At 38.4% G+C, this 18,397-nt stretch overlaps 1 protein-coding gene across 1 annotated transcript in view; it reads left to right on the top strand.

Annotated features, from left to right (window-relative positions):
• The window catches only part of TUT7 (terminal uridylyl transferase 7), a 67,295-nt gene that overhangs the window by 30,441 nt on the left and 18,457 nt on the right, over positions 1-18,397 (top strand). The window contains exons 12-22 of the mRNA XM_060155365.1: positions 1,406-1,586; positions 3,009-4,108; positions 4,521-4,671; positions 5,757-5,843; positions 6,454-6,554; positions 8,244-8,301; positions 13,143-13,246; positions 13,914-14,003; positions 14,834-14,947; positions 15,122-15,199; positions 15,824-16,001. Coding sequence (XP_060011348.1) covers positions 1,406-1,586; positions 3,009-4,108; positions 4,521-4,671; positions 5,757-5,843; positions 6,454-6,554; positions 8,244-8,301; positions 13,143-13,246; positions 13,914-14,003; positions 14,834-14,947; positions 15,122-15,199; positions 15,824-16,001 — 2,242 coding nt within the window. The remainder of the gene's footprint in view (positions 1-1,405; positions 1,587-3,008; positions 4,109-4,520; positions 4,672-5,756; positions 5,844-6,453; positions 6,555-8,243; positions 8,302-13,142; positions 13,247-13,913; positions 14,004-14,833; positions 14,948-15,121; positions 15,200-15,823; positions 16,002-18,397) is intronic.

Below are 18,397 nucleotides of genomic sequence, written 5' to 3'. Positions count from 1 at the left end.
ATACCCTAGAAGGAAAAGCTATTGCTGAAAGTCCAATTAAATACTTTATCTTTTCATTTGAATGCTAATTGGAGAGATAAATCATGCTGCCACTTCTGAAATTGAGACCTCGACAGTGTCGAAATTGCATGGTGTGGTGAAAGAACACTGGACTGGGATCAGGAGACATTGTCCTCATTTTGCTCCTGACAAGCATTGAGACCTTTGACAAGTCACTCTTTGGACTTCAGTTCCTTCTCTTGTAGCATATGGGAGTTGAACTAGATTACCTCTTAAGAGCATCTTACAGTTGTGACATTGTTTCAATGGTATATGGATTTCTTGTATTTAAAAAGACTATACCTAAATGAAAAAATACAGAGAGCAACCAGTCTGCCAGATGCTTTCCCTTGTTTTCTGATTTAATCCTCATAACTATCCTGTGTTATAGGTGGTATCATCCCTACTCTGCAGATAATGGTAGCGACCATTTTTTGAACATGTGTGCCAGGCACTGTGCTAAGCTCTTAACAGACACTCTCTCACTCAGTCCTCCCAACAACCCTATGAGGTGGGTACTGTGATCCCCATTGTTCAGATGAGGAAACTGAGGCTTAGACAGCTTGTATACCTTCACCAGGATCAGACACAGCCCGTAAATGGCAGAGCTGGATTTGAAAGCTAAGCATGTCCCACTCCAAAGCCAGTTCTCTTAGCCTCTGTGCTATACTGCCAATCCAAGAAAGAAGAAGCTAAGTCACAGAGCAGTTAAGATCTGTGAAGTGGCAAAATTGTATTTGGACCCATTTTTTTCTTTTCTAAGTCCTTTGTACTTTCCACTATATTCCATCACAGTATGTCCCAACTTGTCATGAGTCTGTGAGTGGAAAACGTAGTATTAATTTCTGATATCAAGAGTTATTTATTTGACTTTAAAATCAGTTGCTACCGGCAGATTCAATGAACTTAATGTAGCTCCTCAGAGCAAGTGAGAGGAGTGTTTTTCCTTTTGCTCTGTGCCTCTAGCTGCAGCCCATTTCTGTGTGTAACTGTGTAAAGGCACCCTCCAGAGGCAGGAACAGGGAGAGCTCAGTGCTGAGGGTAGTAGCAATCAGGGCACAGTTCTCTCCACCTGCCCTTAAGACTTCAAAATAAGGAGTGCTGCCTGGTTACATAAAACTGCCTGTCTATTCCTATGATAATGACTAGATTTTAACATACTTTAATCCTGGGAATTCAGTGAAGGAATGCTGTTTTCCCACAATCGAAATAGAACCTAGAATGTGGTTATCTAGATAGGCTGTCAAATGCATATCTTTGCTAAGGTTTTTCAGATTTTTTTAATTTGATGCTTGAATGATCTCTTATTTTTCAGATTGTACTGACATCTGAAATAACCTGTATATTTTCTCTTTGCTGTTAATAGGTATCATTAATATTTGATTTAAAACACCAGCCTTCAGTACCGGTTGGGCAGCTCTGGGTGGAATTGCTTCGATTCTATGCTTTAGAATTTAATTTGGCTGATTTAGTGATAAGTATCCGTGTCAAAGAATCGGTATCTCGTGAATCAAAGGATTGGCCCAAAAAGCGCATTGCCATTGAAGGTACCTCAAAATGTTTATCTTTAATTTCCCCACCCCACCTTTTTTTTAAGGTGTCAGTCTAACAGCATGCTTTTTATTTCAGTCTTTTTTCAGCTCCTACATGTAAGGTAGGCCTGACCCCAAAAGTGAAATAGATAGCTAGAATCTTGCATGTGTTACAGTGAGTCATCCCAAGGGAACAAATTGTTCATCCTGGGTTTTTTAAGTGCTGCAATAAAACATCTTAATCACTTAAGCAACTAAAAGAATGGCTGGCTGTGTCCTTATTTTCTTTGTAAATTGCTTTAACAACTTGAAATGCTTAAAAAGTCTTTTCCAAGTGATGTGTAAATCCCACTTTCCTCTTTGCTGTTCTCATTTCTGGATTTTTAGATTCACTCCTTTCATGGATTGTTGTTGATGTTGTTTAGTTTTACAAAGGTTGAGGAAAATACCTTTTCTCATGAAAAATAACATTCTTCATTGGATTCCTCTCCATAGAGAAAAAGGATAGTTATTTTTGGAATATTTGCAATAACATTTAGAACTTATTCATGAAAACACCTTTTCTCTTAAAAAAAAACACTTAAACTCTTAAATGAGTTAAGGTTCATTTAACTGAAACCATTGTATAAAAGACATACTGATGTGCCCTGTAGATTTCATTAAATGTATGAGATCTCAGCTTTACAAAGTCAGGAGGTGGAAACCCCACTAGAAATCTTAATTCTCCTCCTTCAGATAATTTAAAGAACCTCCTAAATGGAATTTTCTTATTTTTGCTTGATTTTTTTCAAGCCTTATATTGCATAAGAGGGTTTTTTGCATTTTGCATAAATTCTGTGTGCAGTCATGGGGATCTCACATTTTTAAACCCTCCCCTGCAGTTTCTCTGGCTCAGCTCTTCTGGCCAATTGCCTAACCTGCTGGAGTTCTAGGGGAGGAGAAAAGATTGAGAGAAGTGGTGTCTCCTCCTGGTGCCTCCCTCTCGCCCCTGAATTCAGTCCAGCCAGTTCAGTGATGGGGCTTCCCAGGGCAGAAGAGTGGAGGTAAGCTCTACAAACCGCAGGGCCTGGCTGAGTGGGGAGGCTGAGCACTCAGCAGAGCCTGGTGGGAAGACCTCGCTTCCCGAGGGCACAAGAGCCACACTGATGACATCTTTTTTTTTTTTTTTTTTTAACCTCCGCAGTCACAGAACAGAATAGGGAAGGGGTACTGGTTCTGAACAGAATGGGTTCTCTTCAGAGAGCAGATGTTTAAGAAAGCATTTCTTTTCGTTTTTAAACTGTATCTTCTTACTCCCCATCCCCAGTTTTTTAAAAAGCATATGATACATGATAAATTTTACTGTTGCTTACTTGTTGTCTTTATCTATAGCAGGCTAATTTTTAAAACATGAAATAGAAGTGTATGAAGTAGCAGATTTTTTTTTTTTCATTACAGATCCCTACTCTGTTAAAAGAAATGTGGCAAGGACCCTAAATAATCAACCTGTGTTTGAATATATACTTCATTGTTTAAGGACAACGTATAAATATTTTGCTCTTCCACACAAAATTACAAAATCCAGCCTTCCAAAGCCTCTGAGTACTGATACCTGTACTTCCAAACATTCTAAAGAAGTAGCAAAACGTGATCCAGATGTACAAGCGAAAGATGATAAACTCAAAACCTCAGTTTTGGCTCAAGGTCCTGGTGCTGCCAGTTTAACTGCGAGCACCTGCAAGGTACCATCACTTACTCTTAAAGAGACTGCTGAAAGCTTTGAAAGTCCATCGACAGAGGAAATGGGAAACACACACATCAGCGTCCACCTGGAAAACTCAGACTATATCAAGGCAGAGGTCACTTGCGATGACTCTGAGGATGTTAAAGTACATCATCAAGAAACAGGAAGTAAAGATGAGAAAGAAAAATGTGGAATGGAGGGCAAGCATCCTTTGACTGCTGATGGTCAAGCTTTAAGTAGTAGCAAACGTGGAGAGCTTGTCATCTGTGGCAGCCCAGGAAGTGACGAGACTCATGGCACTTTGCATTTAAAAGGCTTCAAAAATCCTACAGCTAAAGGGTGTGACGAATTTGCTACTTTAGATGACAAGGCTGATGTTGATGAAGAAAGCATTGAAGGTACAGGTGAACTTGGAGATGCTCTAAGCCATTTTACCCCTTCAAGACAGGGCCAGACATCAGGAATCATTCACTCTGATGAAGAAGAGGAGGAGGAAGAGGAGGAGGAGGAAGAACCCAGGCTCTCCATTTCCCGAAGGGAAGATGAGGATGATGTTGCTAACGAAGATGAGTTAGACAACACCTACACTGGATCAGGGGATGAGGATGCCCTGTCTGAAGAGGATGAGGAATTAGGTGGATCTGCTAAGTATGAAGACTTGAAAGAATGTGGAAAACACCAGGTGGATGGAAATCTACTAATGGAACTTAATAAAATCAGTCTTAAAGAAGAAAATGTATGCGAGGAAAATTCAACTGCGGATCAGTCTGATTTCTTCTATGAATTTAGTAAACTCATCTTCACCAAAGGCAAGGTAATGAGTGCCACTCCTAGACATGGCACTAGGAGACTTGAAAGAGTTTTAATGCATGTACTTTCGATTTTTGTGTACTAAAACAGGGCTCTCCCCTCTCGGTAGTGGTTAACAAGTTGCTCTTTCACTCCAGTGCAACCACTAGGTCCACTTCCCTCCTTAATCTCTTAGGAATTTGCAGAGGAGAAAAGTAATGCTGTTGGTAGTAAAAATAACTGCCTTTTGCTCCTGCGTGTACCAAAAGGGTGTCCCCATCTCAGATACTTTGGAGTGGCCACACCATTATATTTTCATTCCTTTGGAATGTGAGAAGTAGAATGTGTACTTTGGAAAAGAGATTCAAGACCCCTTTATTTGGTAAATAAAGTTTTATCTTAAATCTTTTATTATTTGCTTTGCCATCTTCCTGCAGTCTCCTACAGTAGTATGCAGTTTATGCAAACGAGAGGGTCATCTAAAGAAGGACTGTCCCGAAGACTTCAAAAGAATCCAGCTGGAACCTTTGCCACCATTAACACCCAAATTTTCAAATATCTTAGATCAAGTTTGCATTCAGTGTTATAGTAAGTTATTAACATTTCTTTTGATTTGTCAAAATATTAAATTGGCATTTTCTCAAGAGTTATCTGAATCACTAACCTGTTAGCTTCATTATAGGGGCTAAGTCTGTTCCATTCTCCATTGTATCCACAGTGCTCTGTGTATCCTGTTCCATTTGGGACATGCAATAAAAAATTGTTAAAGAAAGACACGGAGGGAGAATTTTTAAGTCTTAAGACTGGAGTACTATCATTTCCTAACTGGTATTCCTTGAAATGTTTTTCTAGGTGCCTGCCATTAATCGTATTTCGTCACAAGGAGTATTCTATAGGTCAAGTAGGGAATAACTCTATATCCTGCCCCCTCCCGTAGAGGTTTTTAGGGCACATTAGCATAATAAAGCCTTCTGAGAAATGCTATGGTAAAGAACTTATTTAACTCTTTAGTCTTATGTAACCCTTTTCCAAAATTTGAGCGTAGAGTACTTTTTAATTAATGCTAATTAATAACCTTTATAACAGCCCTTTAAGGAACACCAGTTTGGGGAAGTGTTGGTATACTGAGGTATAAAGCTCTACAAGGAAAAACATTACATGGAGAGGCATGGCAGCTGCTTAGAGTGAAAGATCCATCACATTGCTGTACCTTGAGATGTCTGTCTGTGCCAGAAGACACTTATCCTGAATCAGGGATTTCTTTTTTAAACCTCTTCAGAGAGTATAAGTGAGGAAAGAAAACTATTGGTTCTCTTTAGAAAAAATACATACATATGCACATGCTCACAAACTATTGTGTTCACCCTGGTGGGGGGGGGGGGGAGTTTGCGTAGTTCCCTGAAGGCTGCCTTCATAGGGCTCTGGGTCTCTCTGAAACCCAGGAGCAGAACCCTTGTTCAGACTGCTTTACATCTCAGGAGCAGTTCTTGGTGATAGACTCTTTCAAAAGGCGTCTTTATTTTACATTGCTTAATGCTGTCTACTGAGAAGACACACAAAATTTAGAGTTTTGTTTATTTTTTTTTAAGCCAGTTAGATTTTATTTAAAAATATAGTTTTTCAGAGAATGTGAACAATCTTTGTTTCTGAATGTATCTGTTTATTTTAAACAGAGGATTTTTCTCCAACAATTTTAGAAGATCAGGCACGTGAACATATTCGGCAAAACCTAGAAAGTTTCATAAGACAAGAGTTTCCAGGTAAATAAGTTTTTACCTTTAAGTAAAGAACGATAGTGTGACTTTCCTTCAGAATGAGTACATGTGTTACAACAACATTAATTTTGAGACTAAGAAAGCAGTGTTACAGTGATGGGGGGGACAGGGCTTCAGTTGTTCTGTGATATACCTAGGGTGGCTTTTGGTCTTCCCAATCCTAGTTCGCCAATAGAAAAGACAGACGCAGTGTAGTATTTTGCTTAGCAGATACCACAAGTGAACTTCATTTAGTATTAGGTTTAGAGTCAAAATTCAGACCTGTAAAAAGTGAATTTATTTAGAAAGTAGTAAGCTTGCATTATTAAATGTTCTGAGATGATCCACATTTTCCTTGAAATGTCCTTGCATTTAAGAAGAAAGTGGCATTTGATAATCTTGCATGTCTTCTATAACTTGTATTTATTTATTTATAGTAAATTTTGAGAGAAAATAATTTATAATAAATGACTAGTTAATAAAAGAACATAATTATAATGAGATTGTTATAGGACAGTTAACAACTGGGTATTTTTGATTCATGAGAGAGTTGTTTCGATCAGAAGATTAAATGTACTCAGGTAATTAGGTATGACTTTTCATATATCCCTAACAGGAACTAAACTGAGCTTGTTTGGCTCCTCCAAAAATGGATTTGGGTTCAAACAGAGTGACCTTGACGTCTGTATGACAATTAATGGACTTGAAACTGCTGAGGTACAGTGACCACGTAAAACTTCCATTTACTGTGGAGTATGATTTGACAATCTTGACTGACAATACAGCATGGTATTTTCCAGATTTATCAGGGTGTATCATATGGAGTATGCCATTTGGCACAATCTGTCTGGTCAGATAACTTAGAAGTTGAGAAGTGAATGTGAGGAGTAGAAAGGCTTCTGCTTGCAACTTGTAGTGCAAACTAGATTTGAAAGCAACATCTGGGAATTCTAGAAAGCTAAACCAGCCTCTCCCGTGTCCCAGTGGCGTAGCCGCTAGGCTGACTCAGGTACATAAATATACCAACGTGAGGTTTTCTGAGAAGTTTTTTAGTAGGCAGGCAATGTGGTGCAGTGATAGGAGAGTGCTAAACTGAATTCAAGACAGACTTGGTTCATCAGTCCTTAAACATGTGGTCTTTGGTTGATAATCTCTAATATGGAAGTGAGATCCTCTTGCCTCAGGAGATGGTTGTGCTCATCAGCTTGGATCATGTATGTCAGGAGTCAGGGAACTATGGCTCGCTGCCTGTGTTGTAAATAACAGTTTTTATTGGCATACAGCCACACCCCTTCATTTATGTATTGTCTACATCTGCTTTCACTCTGTAACTTCACCGGTTGAGTCCTTGCAACAGGCCACATGGTCCACAAAGCAGAAAAGGTTTGCCAGCCCTCATGGATATGAAGGCATTTATAAAATGTAAAATACTTTTGAAAGGGTGTAAAGTCTGAGAAGTACTGAATTTTTTATTTGTAACAGTCCAAATGCTGTATATCCAAAGGAGTGATTGCTGCTGTTGCTCAGGATCTTTTTATGCCTTTTTTGAGTTTCAGGTTTTTATCCTTTGAGGATGTATCTGACTTGGGAAAATAGTCAAAAGTTATCTAGCATGACTATGGTGAATAGGTGGCTAAGCAAAATTGGGTCCAATATATGGAATGACCTGATTATATCGGGTGGCCAAAAAGTTCGTTCGGGTTTTCCTGTAATGTTGTGGAAAAACCCAAACGAACTTTTTGGCCAACCCAATACATCATCAAGATTGAATTTTTACATGATTAATAAACTAGTCTTGAGGGCATTTTTAAATTAAATTCCAAATATATTCTGGGAAGTATATAGCCATCAGAAGGACTTAATGTTTCAGCCCAAATGTTTTTAAATATTTGAAATATTATTCATATTTCCTGTATGACTTTCTTTTTGTGCATTATATTTTTTACTAGTTCTGTGGAGAAATAATCTGAGCTTAATTACTCTCCACAGCACTTCATCAGCTCTTAATTAAAGTATAATGAAGGTCTACCCAGAATGAATAAGACGGGCCACAGAAGCTCCCTCTTATTAATTCTGTCACAGAGAGAGTACTTCTGAGTGACATGATTACATAGCGGGGAAAAATGGAGATCCTCGCTGGTTCAGAGACTTTTCTGGAGACACTGATTTCAGCCTTTCTTGTGCCTCCAAGAGCAACCCAATGAGCGTTTCCACATCCTTAGGATATTCCTATGAATGAGGATTAATGCTCACCTAAAAGGGAAAAATGTATGTAGAATAATTTGAAGTTAATTTTGTTATTTCTGGAGGAAATGGAAACTATAACAAGGTTAGGAACCTGTCTTCCATTTCTGATTCAGTAGTTTGTGCCTTTTTGTTTGTTTGTTTGTGCCATTTTTCTTGCAGGGGTTGGACTGTGTAAGAACTATTGAAGAATTGGCAAGAGTCCTCAAAAAACATTCAGGTACCTCTGTAAGCTTTTTCTAAAAAATATTTTTGTCTTTTTTATTAGTGTTTTGCATACTTAGAATTTATGAATGCCAACGAAACAGTGTAGTGGTTCACATAACATTTGTGGTATTGGTGTCTTTAAAAAAATCTTATGTGATTAAGTATGAAAAACTGAGGAATTGGTTATAATATGTGTGTGCATGTTTTTGCCTCAGTCAGTTTTATTTCAAGACAAAGTATATACCACGCAGGAAATTTTGGGAATCACTTTGCCTTATCAGCATTGTGTAAATCAAAGTGTAGGGGCTGCTCGCAGTGATGTGAAGTATAGTGGGAAGCACCATGGACTAGGGTGATGGATTGTACTTACAGCTGTTTAGCTGTGTGTGACCCTGAACAAGTATTTACAGCTGTAAAATGTACAGATTCTGTAAATTGTGCACAGAGCTGAAATGCCATTAGCACATTCTCCTGCCTCTCTTTGTCAGAGGCAGCTATGGATGCTGTTAACAGTGAGAGTCTTCTTTTAAACAGTGGTTCATCCAACTTCTGTGCTAAGAGTTGAAAATGAAAGTGAGCAAGATATTGTCGTTGCCTTTGTGGAACTTAAAATCCGTGCACCATCCATGGAAAGCTTTCTTATATCTTAGTCAAGAGTAGACCTAGGGCTTCCCTGGTGGCGCAGTGGTTGAGAGTCCGTCTGCCGATGCAGGGGACACGGGTTCGTGCCCCGGTCTGGGAAGATCCCACATGCCGCGGAGCGGCTGGGCCTGTGAGCCATGGCCGCTGAGCCTGCGCGTCCGGAGCCTGTGCTCAGCAACGGGAGAGGCCACAACAGTGAGAGGCCTGCGTACCGCAAAAAAAAAAAAAAAAAAAAGAGTAGACCTAAATTCACAGCGTGGGCATGCACACATACATACATACATACACATAAATATGCACCCGGAATGCCCCTTTTTGTTGCATTCTTTTTTTAAATAAATTTATTTATATTTTATTTATTTTTGGCTGCGTTGGGTCTTCGTAGCTGCACGTGGGGGCTACTCTTTGTTGCGGTGCACGTGCTTCTCATTGTGGTGGCTTCTCTTGTTGCAGAGCACGGGCTGTAGGTGCGTGGGCTTCAGTAGTTGTGGCGCGCGGGCTCAGTAGTTGCGGCGCATGGGCTTAGCTGCTCCGCGGCATTTGGGATCTTCCCAGACCAGGGCTTGAACCCATGTACCCTGCATTGGCAGGCAGATACTTAACCACTGCGCCACCAGGGAAGTCCCTGTTGCATATTTTATTTCCAGGAGTTTAAAGAGGATACTGTGTTATTTAAGTAACGGGGGAAAAAAACTTAATTTTGATTTACTCCTAATGAAAACCTAGCGCATCAGTATTTTTTTAATATGTTTTGATATGATTTGTTTGGTCATTGAAACAAGCATTTTGGGAATTTTACCTCTAAAGATCATATGCTTTTTTATTTTTATTTTTGAAGATTATGCAAAGAAACTAAATTGCTAAGCTTCCGTGACTATTAGTTATTTAGTACTGAGCTAGGTTTTGACTTTTGATTTTGAAATAATTTCAAAGTTAAAGGAAAGCAGCAAAAATTGTATAAAGAACTCTGTCTATCCTTCATTCAGATCCACCAGTTGTTAACATTTTACCACATTTGATTGATCATTCTATCTCTTGCTTGCTCACAATTTTTTTCTGTACCATATGAGATTAAGCTGCAAACATCACGTCCCTTTCCCCTAAATACCTGTGTGTATTTCCTAAGAATGAACCATCTTAAAAATAGGTCATTTTTAGACTAGAGATGACTTTTACATACAGATTACAATGTAGTGCAGATTGCATGGAACAAAAATGGAATAATAGCTACAGGACTATGATTAAGAAAGCAGTCTCCCCATGTATTTTATTGGGTACCTGTCATGTGCTCAGCACTGTGTTGGGCACTTAGGGATGGTAGAAAAATAAGTCTGTATAGGTCTTTGACAGCTTTCAGATCTCAAACGTAAGATAATCTCACAGGCTATGTAACAATGTGTGGTAGTATTCATTTATTAAAATGAGTTGTAGAAACTACAGCAAGTATTAAATAACTTCTGAAGAGAGAGAGATTCTGGGAAAAGAGTTGGGTAGGGGAGGTTCATGGAAGAGATGGGCTTTTTCTGATCTCAGATGATGATGAACATGATTTGAAGAGGATAGGAAGAGAAGTCATTTTTAGATGCATGGATGTGAGTGCGAGAATCACTGTAATATATTTTTTAGGACAGTGAGAAGATTGGTACATTTTGAGAGGAATTTCAAGTGGGAACTATTAGGAGATAAGGTAAAGTCTGTAGATATTTGGAAGCCACTGAACTTTCTTCAGAGGGGAGAAACCCCATAAAAGCAAAACTTAAACTTTTTTAGGGAGCTGATATACTCTTAGGGAAGATATAATCTAAGTGACAGGGCAGAAGGACCTTAACCAGATGCCAGTGATCCTAAAAGGAAAAGAATATGAGAGATTCCAAAGGGAAATTTCCTAGAATTGGAACCTACAAGTAGGAAATAAGGGTTCAGGCTGATGTCTGGGTATTTGAGAAATGAGAATGTTTGCAGAGAACACCAGCGTGCCATGAAGCTATAATCTCCGAGAGTTAACAGTACAGCAAGCAGTTAGAAATATGGAGTTGTCAGTTAGGATTGAAGAACAAAATGAAACAGTTTTGTATTGAAATGCTTGAAGGAAGAAAGAGAGACAGAAGCCAAGAATAAAACAGAATTCCATGGGATCATTTGAGAGAAGTTGAGGACCAAGCTTTAATTCTTGAGTGTAGAAATTAGGGAAGGACACTGAAAAAAGAGCTATTGGAATGGTAAAATAGGAACCAGGATGATGTGCTATGAATAAATCCTAGAGAACAGGCTTAGAAGTGGTTAGCAGGGTCAAATTCTAGAATGGGAAGGAGATTGAGAAAAAGGATATCTAATTTAGAGCCGGTATAGCAAAGTAATTAATGGGGCTTCTAGAATCAGACTCCCTAGTTTTAAATCTTGGGTCCCTGCTTTCTGGCTGTGTGATCCCCAAAAGTCACTCAACTTCATTATGAGCACTCAGTTTCTCATCTATAAAGCAGGAACAACAGAAATAGCATTTAAGATTAAGCAAGGCAATACATTAAACTACAGGGCCTGACATAACACAAAGTGTTCAGTAAAAGTACGAGCTTCCTTGCCTCTCCTCCCTATCAGTGTGTTAGACTTCTATCTCCCACACAGACCTTTTTGCTGAAATTTCTTTCATCTGTGTACTTTTTTTTCTAAATTCCAGACCGCTAGGTTTCTGCCCTCTAGCCATCACCACTTAACTCTCTCAGAAGGAGCTCAAACCCCAACATCTCAGGATGAGCTCATCTTTCTCTTTACTGCCTCCCTTCTGCTACAGCCACCACTACCGGCTCGTCCTTCTGAATCCTCTTTCTTGCTTATTGACATTGGCTTCCTTGGAATCACCAAAATGAATGAAGTGATAATTAGCCTGTCCTAGACTAGGTTCAGTAGATTCAGTCATACCTAGATTTGAATCCCAGCTCCACAGTTCACCAACTGCACGTTCCTAAGCACGTTCATTTCTCGGGGTCTCTGTTTCCTCATCTTTTGGGTAAGGGTGAATGGTCTTAGGAGGTAATGTTTGTAAAGGAATCTAGGTACTCAGGAAATGGTCTTACTGTTACAGCCCTCCTTCTTCCTTATCGCCCCTACTTCTACTTCCCCAACCCATCCAGTTATGGATGCTCTCACACATGTCTTACTGCTTCTCTGCCAGGTCAGTTTTTTTGTTTTTTGTTTTTTGTTTTTTTTGCAGTACGCAGGCCTCTCACTGTTGTGGCCTCTCCCGTTGCTGAGCACAGGCTGCGGACGCGCAGGCTCAGCGGCCATGGCTCACGGGCCCAGCCGCTCCGCGGCATGTGGGATCTTCCCGGACTGGGGCACGAACCCGTGTCCCCTGCATAGGCAGGCAGACTCTCAACCACTGCGCCACCAGGGAAGCCCTGGGTCAGTTTTTATAATGGTCACTTAGTCTCTCTTCTGGGTGCCTCCAGTCTATCCATTGCCAGGGACCTTGTCTAAATAGATGTGGTCAGTGATTCTCCCCAACTTACACCAGTGCATTGGCATTTCTTTGCCTCTAAGGATGTATATGTTCCCTATTTGGACTCCTCCCAGTTTTTACCACATCTCCTATTACTCATTATTTCTTTCCCTCAAGTCCACTCTGTAGCCTGAACGATTCCATGGAAGTTCCCTGAACATGCCGTTCTGCTTCAGGCATCTACCCTTCCCCTGTGCAGTTTTCCTTGCCTGGTAAATCCCGTCAGCCTTCTCTTTTTTTGCCTGTTCTTTTTCAAAGCCTAGCTCAAGCAATTTACTTCTCTGTTGAAGTCGATTCCTTTCTTTTACTGACATAGCTTCTAGCTCCAGGATGAGTAATTTTTGTTTTGAGGATTCTGATGATTACCCCATGGGCTTTTCTCCGTATTGTATGTGTAGTCATATGGAGAGAATAGGTAGGGCCCACGTAGTCCAGATTCTGTAGTAGTTTCCTCTTTTGTGATGTTTATCAGACTGACAGCCCTATACACATGCACATGATCCATTGAGTTCCTGAAGAGCAGTGGCTGCCTTGTTCATTCTTGTACTTCAGATATTGATGTGTTTAACAAATGTAAACTTTGCCAGAAGAGTCTTCCCACATGTTTGTTAATAACAGAGAATTCTTTGACTAGTCTTAGTGACTCACATTAATATAAGAGCAACTTATATCCCCTGCTGCTGTATTTAATGACACTATCTTATTTCCCAACCTAGGGCTGAGAAACATCTTGCCTATTACAACAGCAAAGGTGCCAATTGTAAAGTTCTTCCATTTGAGAAGTGGTCTGGAAGTGGACATCAGTTTGTATAACACATTGGTAAGATTTTCTTTAGACTTTTTCTTTATGGAGATGAAGGGGAGCAAGTATCTCTTAATTTACACAATCTTTCAGTAAAATTAAGCCATTCATTTCATCCAGTTCATTTTTTCAGTAGTTAGTTATGAGTGCCTGCTAAGTGCCTGGCAGTGTTCTGAGGCTGGGGATATAACATAGAATTGAGTTAATATTAGTATTCATTTAAAATGAGGTCAGAGTGGCAAGTGCTTTTTGTTTGGCTTGAACTTTGTTTTAATTTTGGAGCGTGTATGTGTGTGTGTGTGTGTGTGTGTGTGTGTGTGTGTCTTAGGTCTCATACCTGGTTTATTTCAGGGCTTTATGGGACCTCTCTGGCCCCTAAGGACATTTAATTTGAATAATGGGCAGGGAGTGGGGGGTGCAGATCTTACATTGACTTAAATGGAACTGATTATTTTAATAGCCTATATTTTCTAGGAATGTTTAGACTAAGGAGGCCTGAGATCAGATGTCACTTATAATCCTTATCTAGTAAGTTAATGAAGTTTGTCTTCAGGGGAAAAATATTAGTTTCAGCCTAAATGTCTTCATCCTAAAATGAATTACAGTGTAAACCTTTTCAGAATATTCCATCTTAAAACTTTTTCTTCTAACTGGTAGACTTATAGTGTAATTTCCCTTTTAACAGGCCCTTCATAACACAAGGCTCTTATCTGCTTATTCAGCCATTGATCCCAGAGTGAAATATTTGTGCTATACCATGAAAGTATTTACAAAGGTGAGTATGCTTCCTCTTGTGATTTATCAGGAAATTTCATTACATCTTCAACCTTGTTGAAGACATAAGTCCATAACAGAAACAGACTCAGTGATACAGAAAACAAACTAGTCGTTACCAGTGGGAAGAGGAAGTGGAGCGATAGGGGTATTATGGGATTAAGAGACACAAAGTACTATGTATAAAGTAAATAAGCAACAAGGATATATTGTACAGCACAGAGAATATGGCCATTATTTTGCAAAAACTTTTTTTGGCCTCACTGCACGTCTTGTGGGATTTTAGTTCCCTGACCAGGGATTGAACCCGGGCCCTCGTCAATGAGAGTACCGAGTCCTGACCACTGGACCTCCAAGGAATTCCCTACTTTGTTATAACTTTAAACGGACTATAGTCTATAAAAATATTGTATCACTATGTTGTACACCTGGAACTAATATAATATTGTAAATCAACTATACTTCAATTAAAAAAAGAAAAGATAAGTGTGTATTTTTAAAGAACCATAGCCATGTCAAATGCTTCTTTTAACTATTTGAGAAGCCCTACTCAGCAAGCTAAAATTTTGTTGCTTAAATTTTACGTGGTAACCTAATATTGCTTCTGGCTGATAGTTCCACAGCTTTGTTGGGGTTTGTTTTGCTTTGATTTTTATTTATTTTTTTGGTTGGTCTTATTTGGTTTTGTTGGCATATTTTAGCATTTGAAAATGTAATTTTTATATTAGTGCCCTGTAGAAGCACCTTACTCTTAGTGACAATAGAATAGATGCAAGTGTAGCAGAAGACATTGGTGGTCTTTCCTTTGTTCCTCCTTTTCCTTCCCCCCAGATGTGCGATATTGGCGATGCTTCTAGAGGCAGCTTATCGTCATATGCATACACGCTTATGGTGCTATATTTTCTCCAGCAGAGGAACCCACCAGTCATTCCTGTCCTTCAAGAGGTATTAGTAAAAGAAATTGTATTTCTCATCTGTAGAGCTGGGTGATCTTTGAGCCCTCTTCCTTCTCTAAAATTCTGTGGTTCTGTAGTTAAAATTTTTACTATTTTCCTACAAGTTTTTGTATCAATGCATTAAGTTTGTAATCCATACTAATAGTTTAAAAATTAATTTCAGATATACAAAGGTGAAAAGAAACCTGAAATATTTGTTGATGGCTGGAATATTTATTTTTTTGATCAAATAGATGAACTGGTACGTATTTTAATAGTAAAGAATTTTTACATCCTTGACTGAAAGTTACCTATCCTATGCTGTAGTGTAGATGGTCAACAACTATATTATCACTTGTGATATTTATTTATATTATGATAGTAAAAAAAAAAATAGCACATACAGATGATTCCTTTGAAGTTGAAAACATTTTTTTTAAGCCAGGTGAGTTTCTAGGGACTATATCCAGGATTTCTTTAATGCCCAATAATTCCAAATGGTCAAGTAACTTTATTCCAAATGAACAAATATTTGCTCTGTGGTTTCCTACAGAGAGTTTGGAAAGACTCTCAGTTACAGAGATATAATAACCAGGTGTCACCAAGGCTCTTAAAATTTATTTCCAGATTCTTCCACAAACATGCATTCTGAGGTTTGGCATTTAAAACCCTGAGCTCTTTCTGTCTCCAAGTCATAGGGTAGAGATTAATAAACTCATGTAAATGATATTTTAAAATATAAAAGAAAAGTTATATAATTATATTTTTATGTATTTAAACTCTAGTTAATTAAAATAAACCCAGATTTACTCCCTAAGATACAAATGACTATTGATATTAACACTTTACTATAGAGCATGATATCTCTTGTTCCTTCTATTTCTAGCCCACCTATTGGCCAGAATATGGAAAAAATACAGAATCTGTTGGGCAGCTATGGTTGGGACTTCTTCGTTTCTACACAGAGGAATTTGATTTTAAAGAACATGTTATTAGCATCAGGAGAAAAAGTCTGCTTACAACTTTTAAGAAACAGTGGACATCAAAATACATTGTTATTGAAGGTACAAATAAAATCAAACTTAAAACTGAATAGAATATAGAGATTGAACTGTGAGGGTGTTCTTCATCCTTGCAGAGCTCTCCCAGAGCAGCCATGAGCCACTGATCGGGGTGCGCCTTGCAGCCATCCCGTTACTGTCCACATCAGGCAGACTTGTCTGTTTCCAACTTAAAGATTTATTTTTAAATGGCTGATGCCCTCCCATGGGGTCTCTCACAAATCCAAAAGTCTTTGTTCACCATGACAAGCCCTTTACCTGTGTTTAACAGGTACTGGAGAATAAGGTTGCTATAGAGGTAAGCCAGCTTCAAAATAGTGGGACTTTTAAAACCTTCCGAAGTGAGGGTTTGAAGAGTACCACCGAAAGTCAGTTTTCAAGGTCCTTATTTGCTGTTTATTGATGGAGAAGTTTACCTATAAGTAGTTAGATATAAAATTTCGCCTGTGCTGAAGCCTTCCTTGAATGCTAAGATCCGTGGGCCATTGTGTTTGTATTGATATTTGATTGTTTATTTCCACTTTGGGAGATTTTTGTTTCTATCTTTGTAGATTTTTTATTAACTAATATATATTTATATATTCACCAAATTATTTTCAGTGGTTGCTCAGTACAGGTTTTTTTTTATTGTTGTGTACTTGTTTTACAATATTATATTAGCTTCCTGTGTATAAAATAGTGATTCGATATTTTTATAGATTATTCTCCTTAAAGTTATTATAAAATATTGGCTATATTCCCTGTGCTGTACAGTATATTCTTGTTGCTTATCTATTTGATATATAGTAGTTTGTGTCTCTTAATCCCATACCCCTATCTCGCCCCTCCCCATTTCCCTTTCCCTACTGGTAACCACTAGTTTGTTCTCTGTATCTGTGAGTCTGTTTCTGTTTTGTTACATTCATTTGTTTGTTGTATTTTTTAGATTCCACATATGATAAATGTGGAATTCCACACATTCCACAAATGATAAATTTGTGGGATTTTTAATTTTAAAGACAAAATGGAGTTTAAATGTTTAAAAATGAATTGAGAAATGGCTTAAATATTTTGTTGATTTTGGTCTTTTTAAATTTATTTTTAATATAATCATATCACCTAAATAATGTATTAGTTTAGGTTATGCTTTTATCATTACTTCTGCTTATTGACAGTATTAAAATACTGTGAACATTTGTAAAATTAAATTCAGATGACAATGAGTTATAGATACAATTTTAACTTTTTGGTATCTGATATGTCAAAAACATAGAACTTTGTCTTAAACCTTTCCACTATCAGAGTGGGTTCTTATGGTCAGCCAGTTATTAATATTTTTTTCTTAATTTTTTGAAGCCTCATTATCTTTTGCTTTTAACTTTACATTATTTACAAACGAGCCATTAGTAATAGGCTATATTAGAAGGAAGACTTTTAACTAGTTATTCTAGAACTGAGAAATTTCAGTGGTGGTAGTTTGTAGTGTCTGTACAATAGCTAATATCGTAGTATCTCTGCTACACCAAGCAAACAACCAAAAATACTTCCACATAGCACACACATAAAAATCACCAGAAGAAAGCATGACCAAACTTACTAGAAAGGTAACCTTCTCATAGCAGTTATTAGTATAGGGTTATACAGAGTAAAGGGTCCTATACGCCAGTAAACTCTCAGTGGGTCTAAATCCCAAATGGTATACCCCAGTTATTATACATTAGAAGCATAACAGACAACCAGAAGGAATGCCTCTTTTTACTTCGTTACTCTTTTTTTTCTTTTTTTTTGCGGTACGCGGGCCTCTCACTGTTGTGGCCTCTCCCGTTGCGGAGTACAGGCTCCAGACGCGCAGGCTCAGCGGCCATGGCTCACGGGCCCAGCCGCTCCGCGGCATGTGGGATCTTCCCTGACCGGGGCACAAACCCGTATCCCCTGCATCGGCAGGCGGACTCTCAACCACTGCGCCACCAGGGAAGCCCCCTTTACTCCTTTTGTATGTACCATATACATCCTCCATTTTCTTAATGAGAAGATCCCCAAAAAAGGTTTTGGGTTTATTTTTTCCTTTGCTTTCTTGAATATGTTTCTGGACATTTATTGGAAATAATTAAGTATCTATAATGTTTAAATTGTGAATTATTCTGTGTATTTTTATTTTAAATCCAATATAAAATAGTATTTTGACTTAGAAATAGTGCTTTACCTGAATTTATTTCATGAACCAGTTTATTCAGATCTCACATACATCTTTGACATCAGCATTTTTTTCATCATTTCTACCACTTTTTGGATCATCTAACATAATATTTCAGATACATCATGTTTATATACCTATCTAAGACATTTGAGATGCAGACATTTCAGATCATATGGGAGGGACTTCCCTGGTGGCGCAGTGGTTAAGAATCCACCTGCCGATG

Source organism: Lagenorhynchus albirostris, chromosome 7, assembly GCF_949774975.1.
Source record: "Lagenorhynchus albirostris chromosome 7, mLagAlb1.1, whole genome shotgun sequence".
NCBI lineage: Eukaryota > Metazoa > Chordata > Mammalia > Artiodactyla > Delphinidae > Lagenorhynchus > Lagenorhynchus albirostris.
This window is presented reverse-complemented; position numbering and strand designations above follow the sequence as displayed.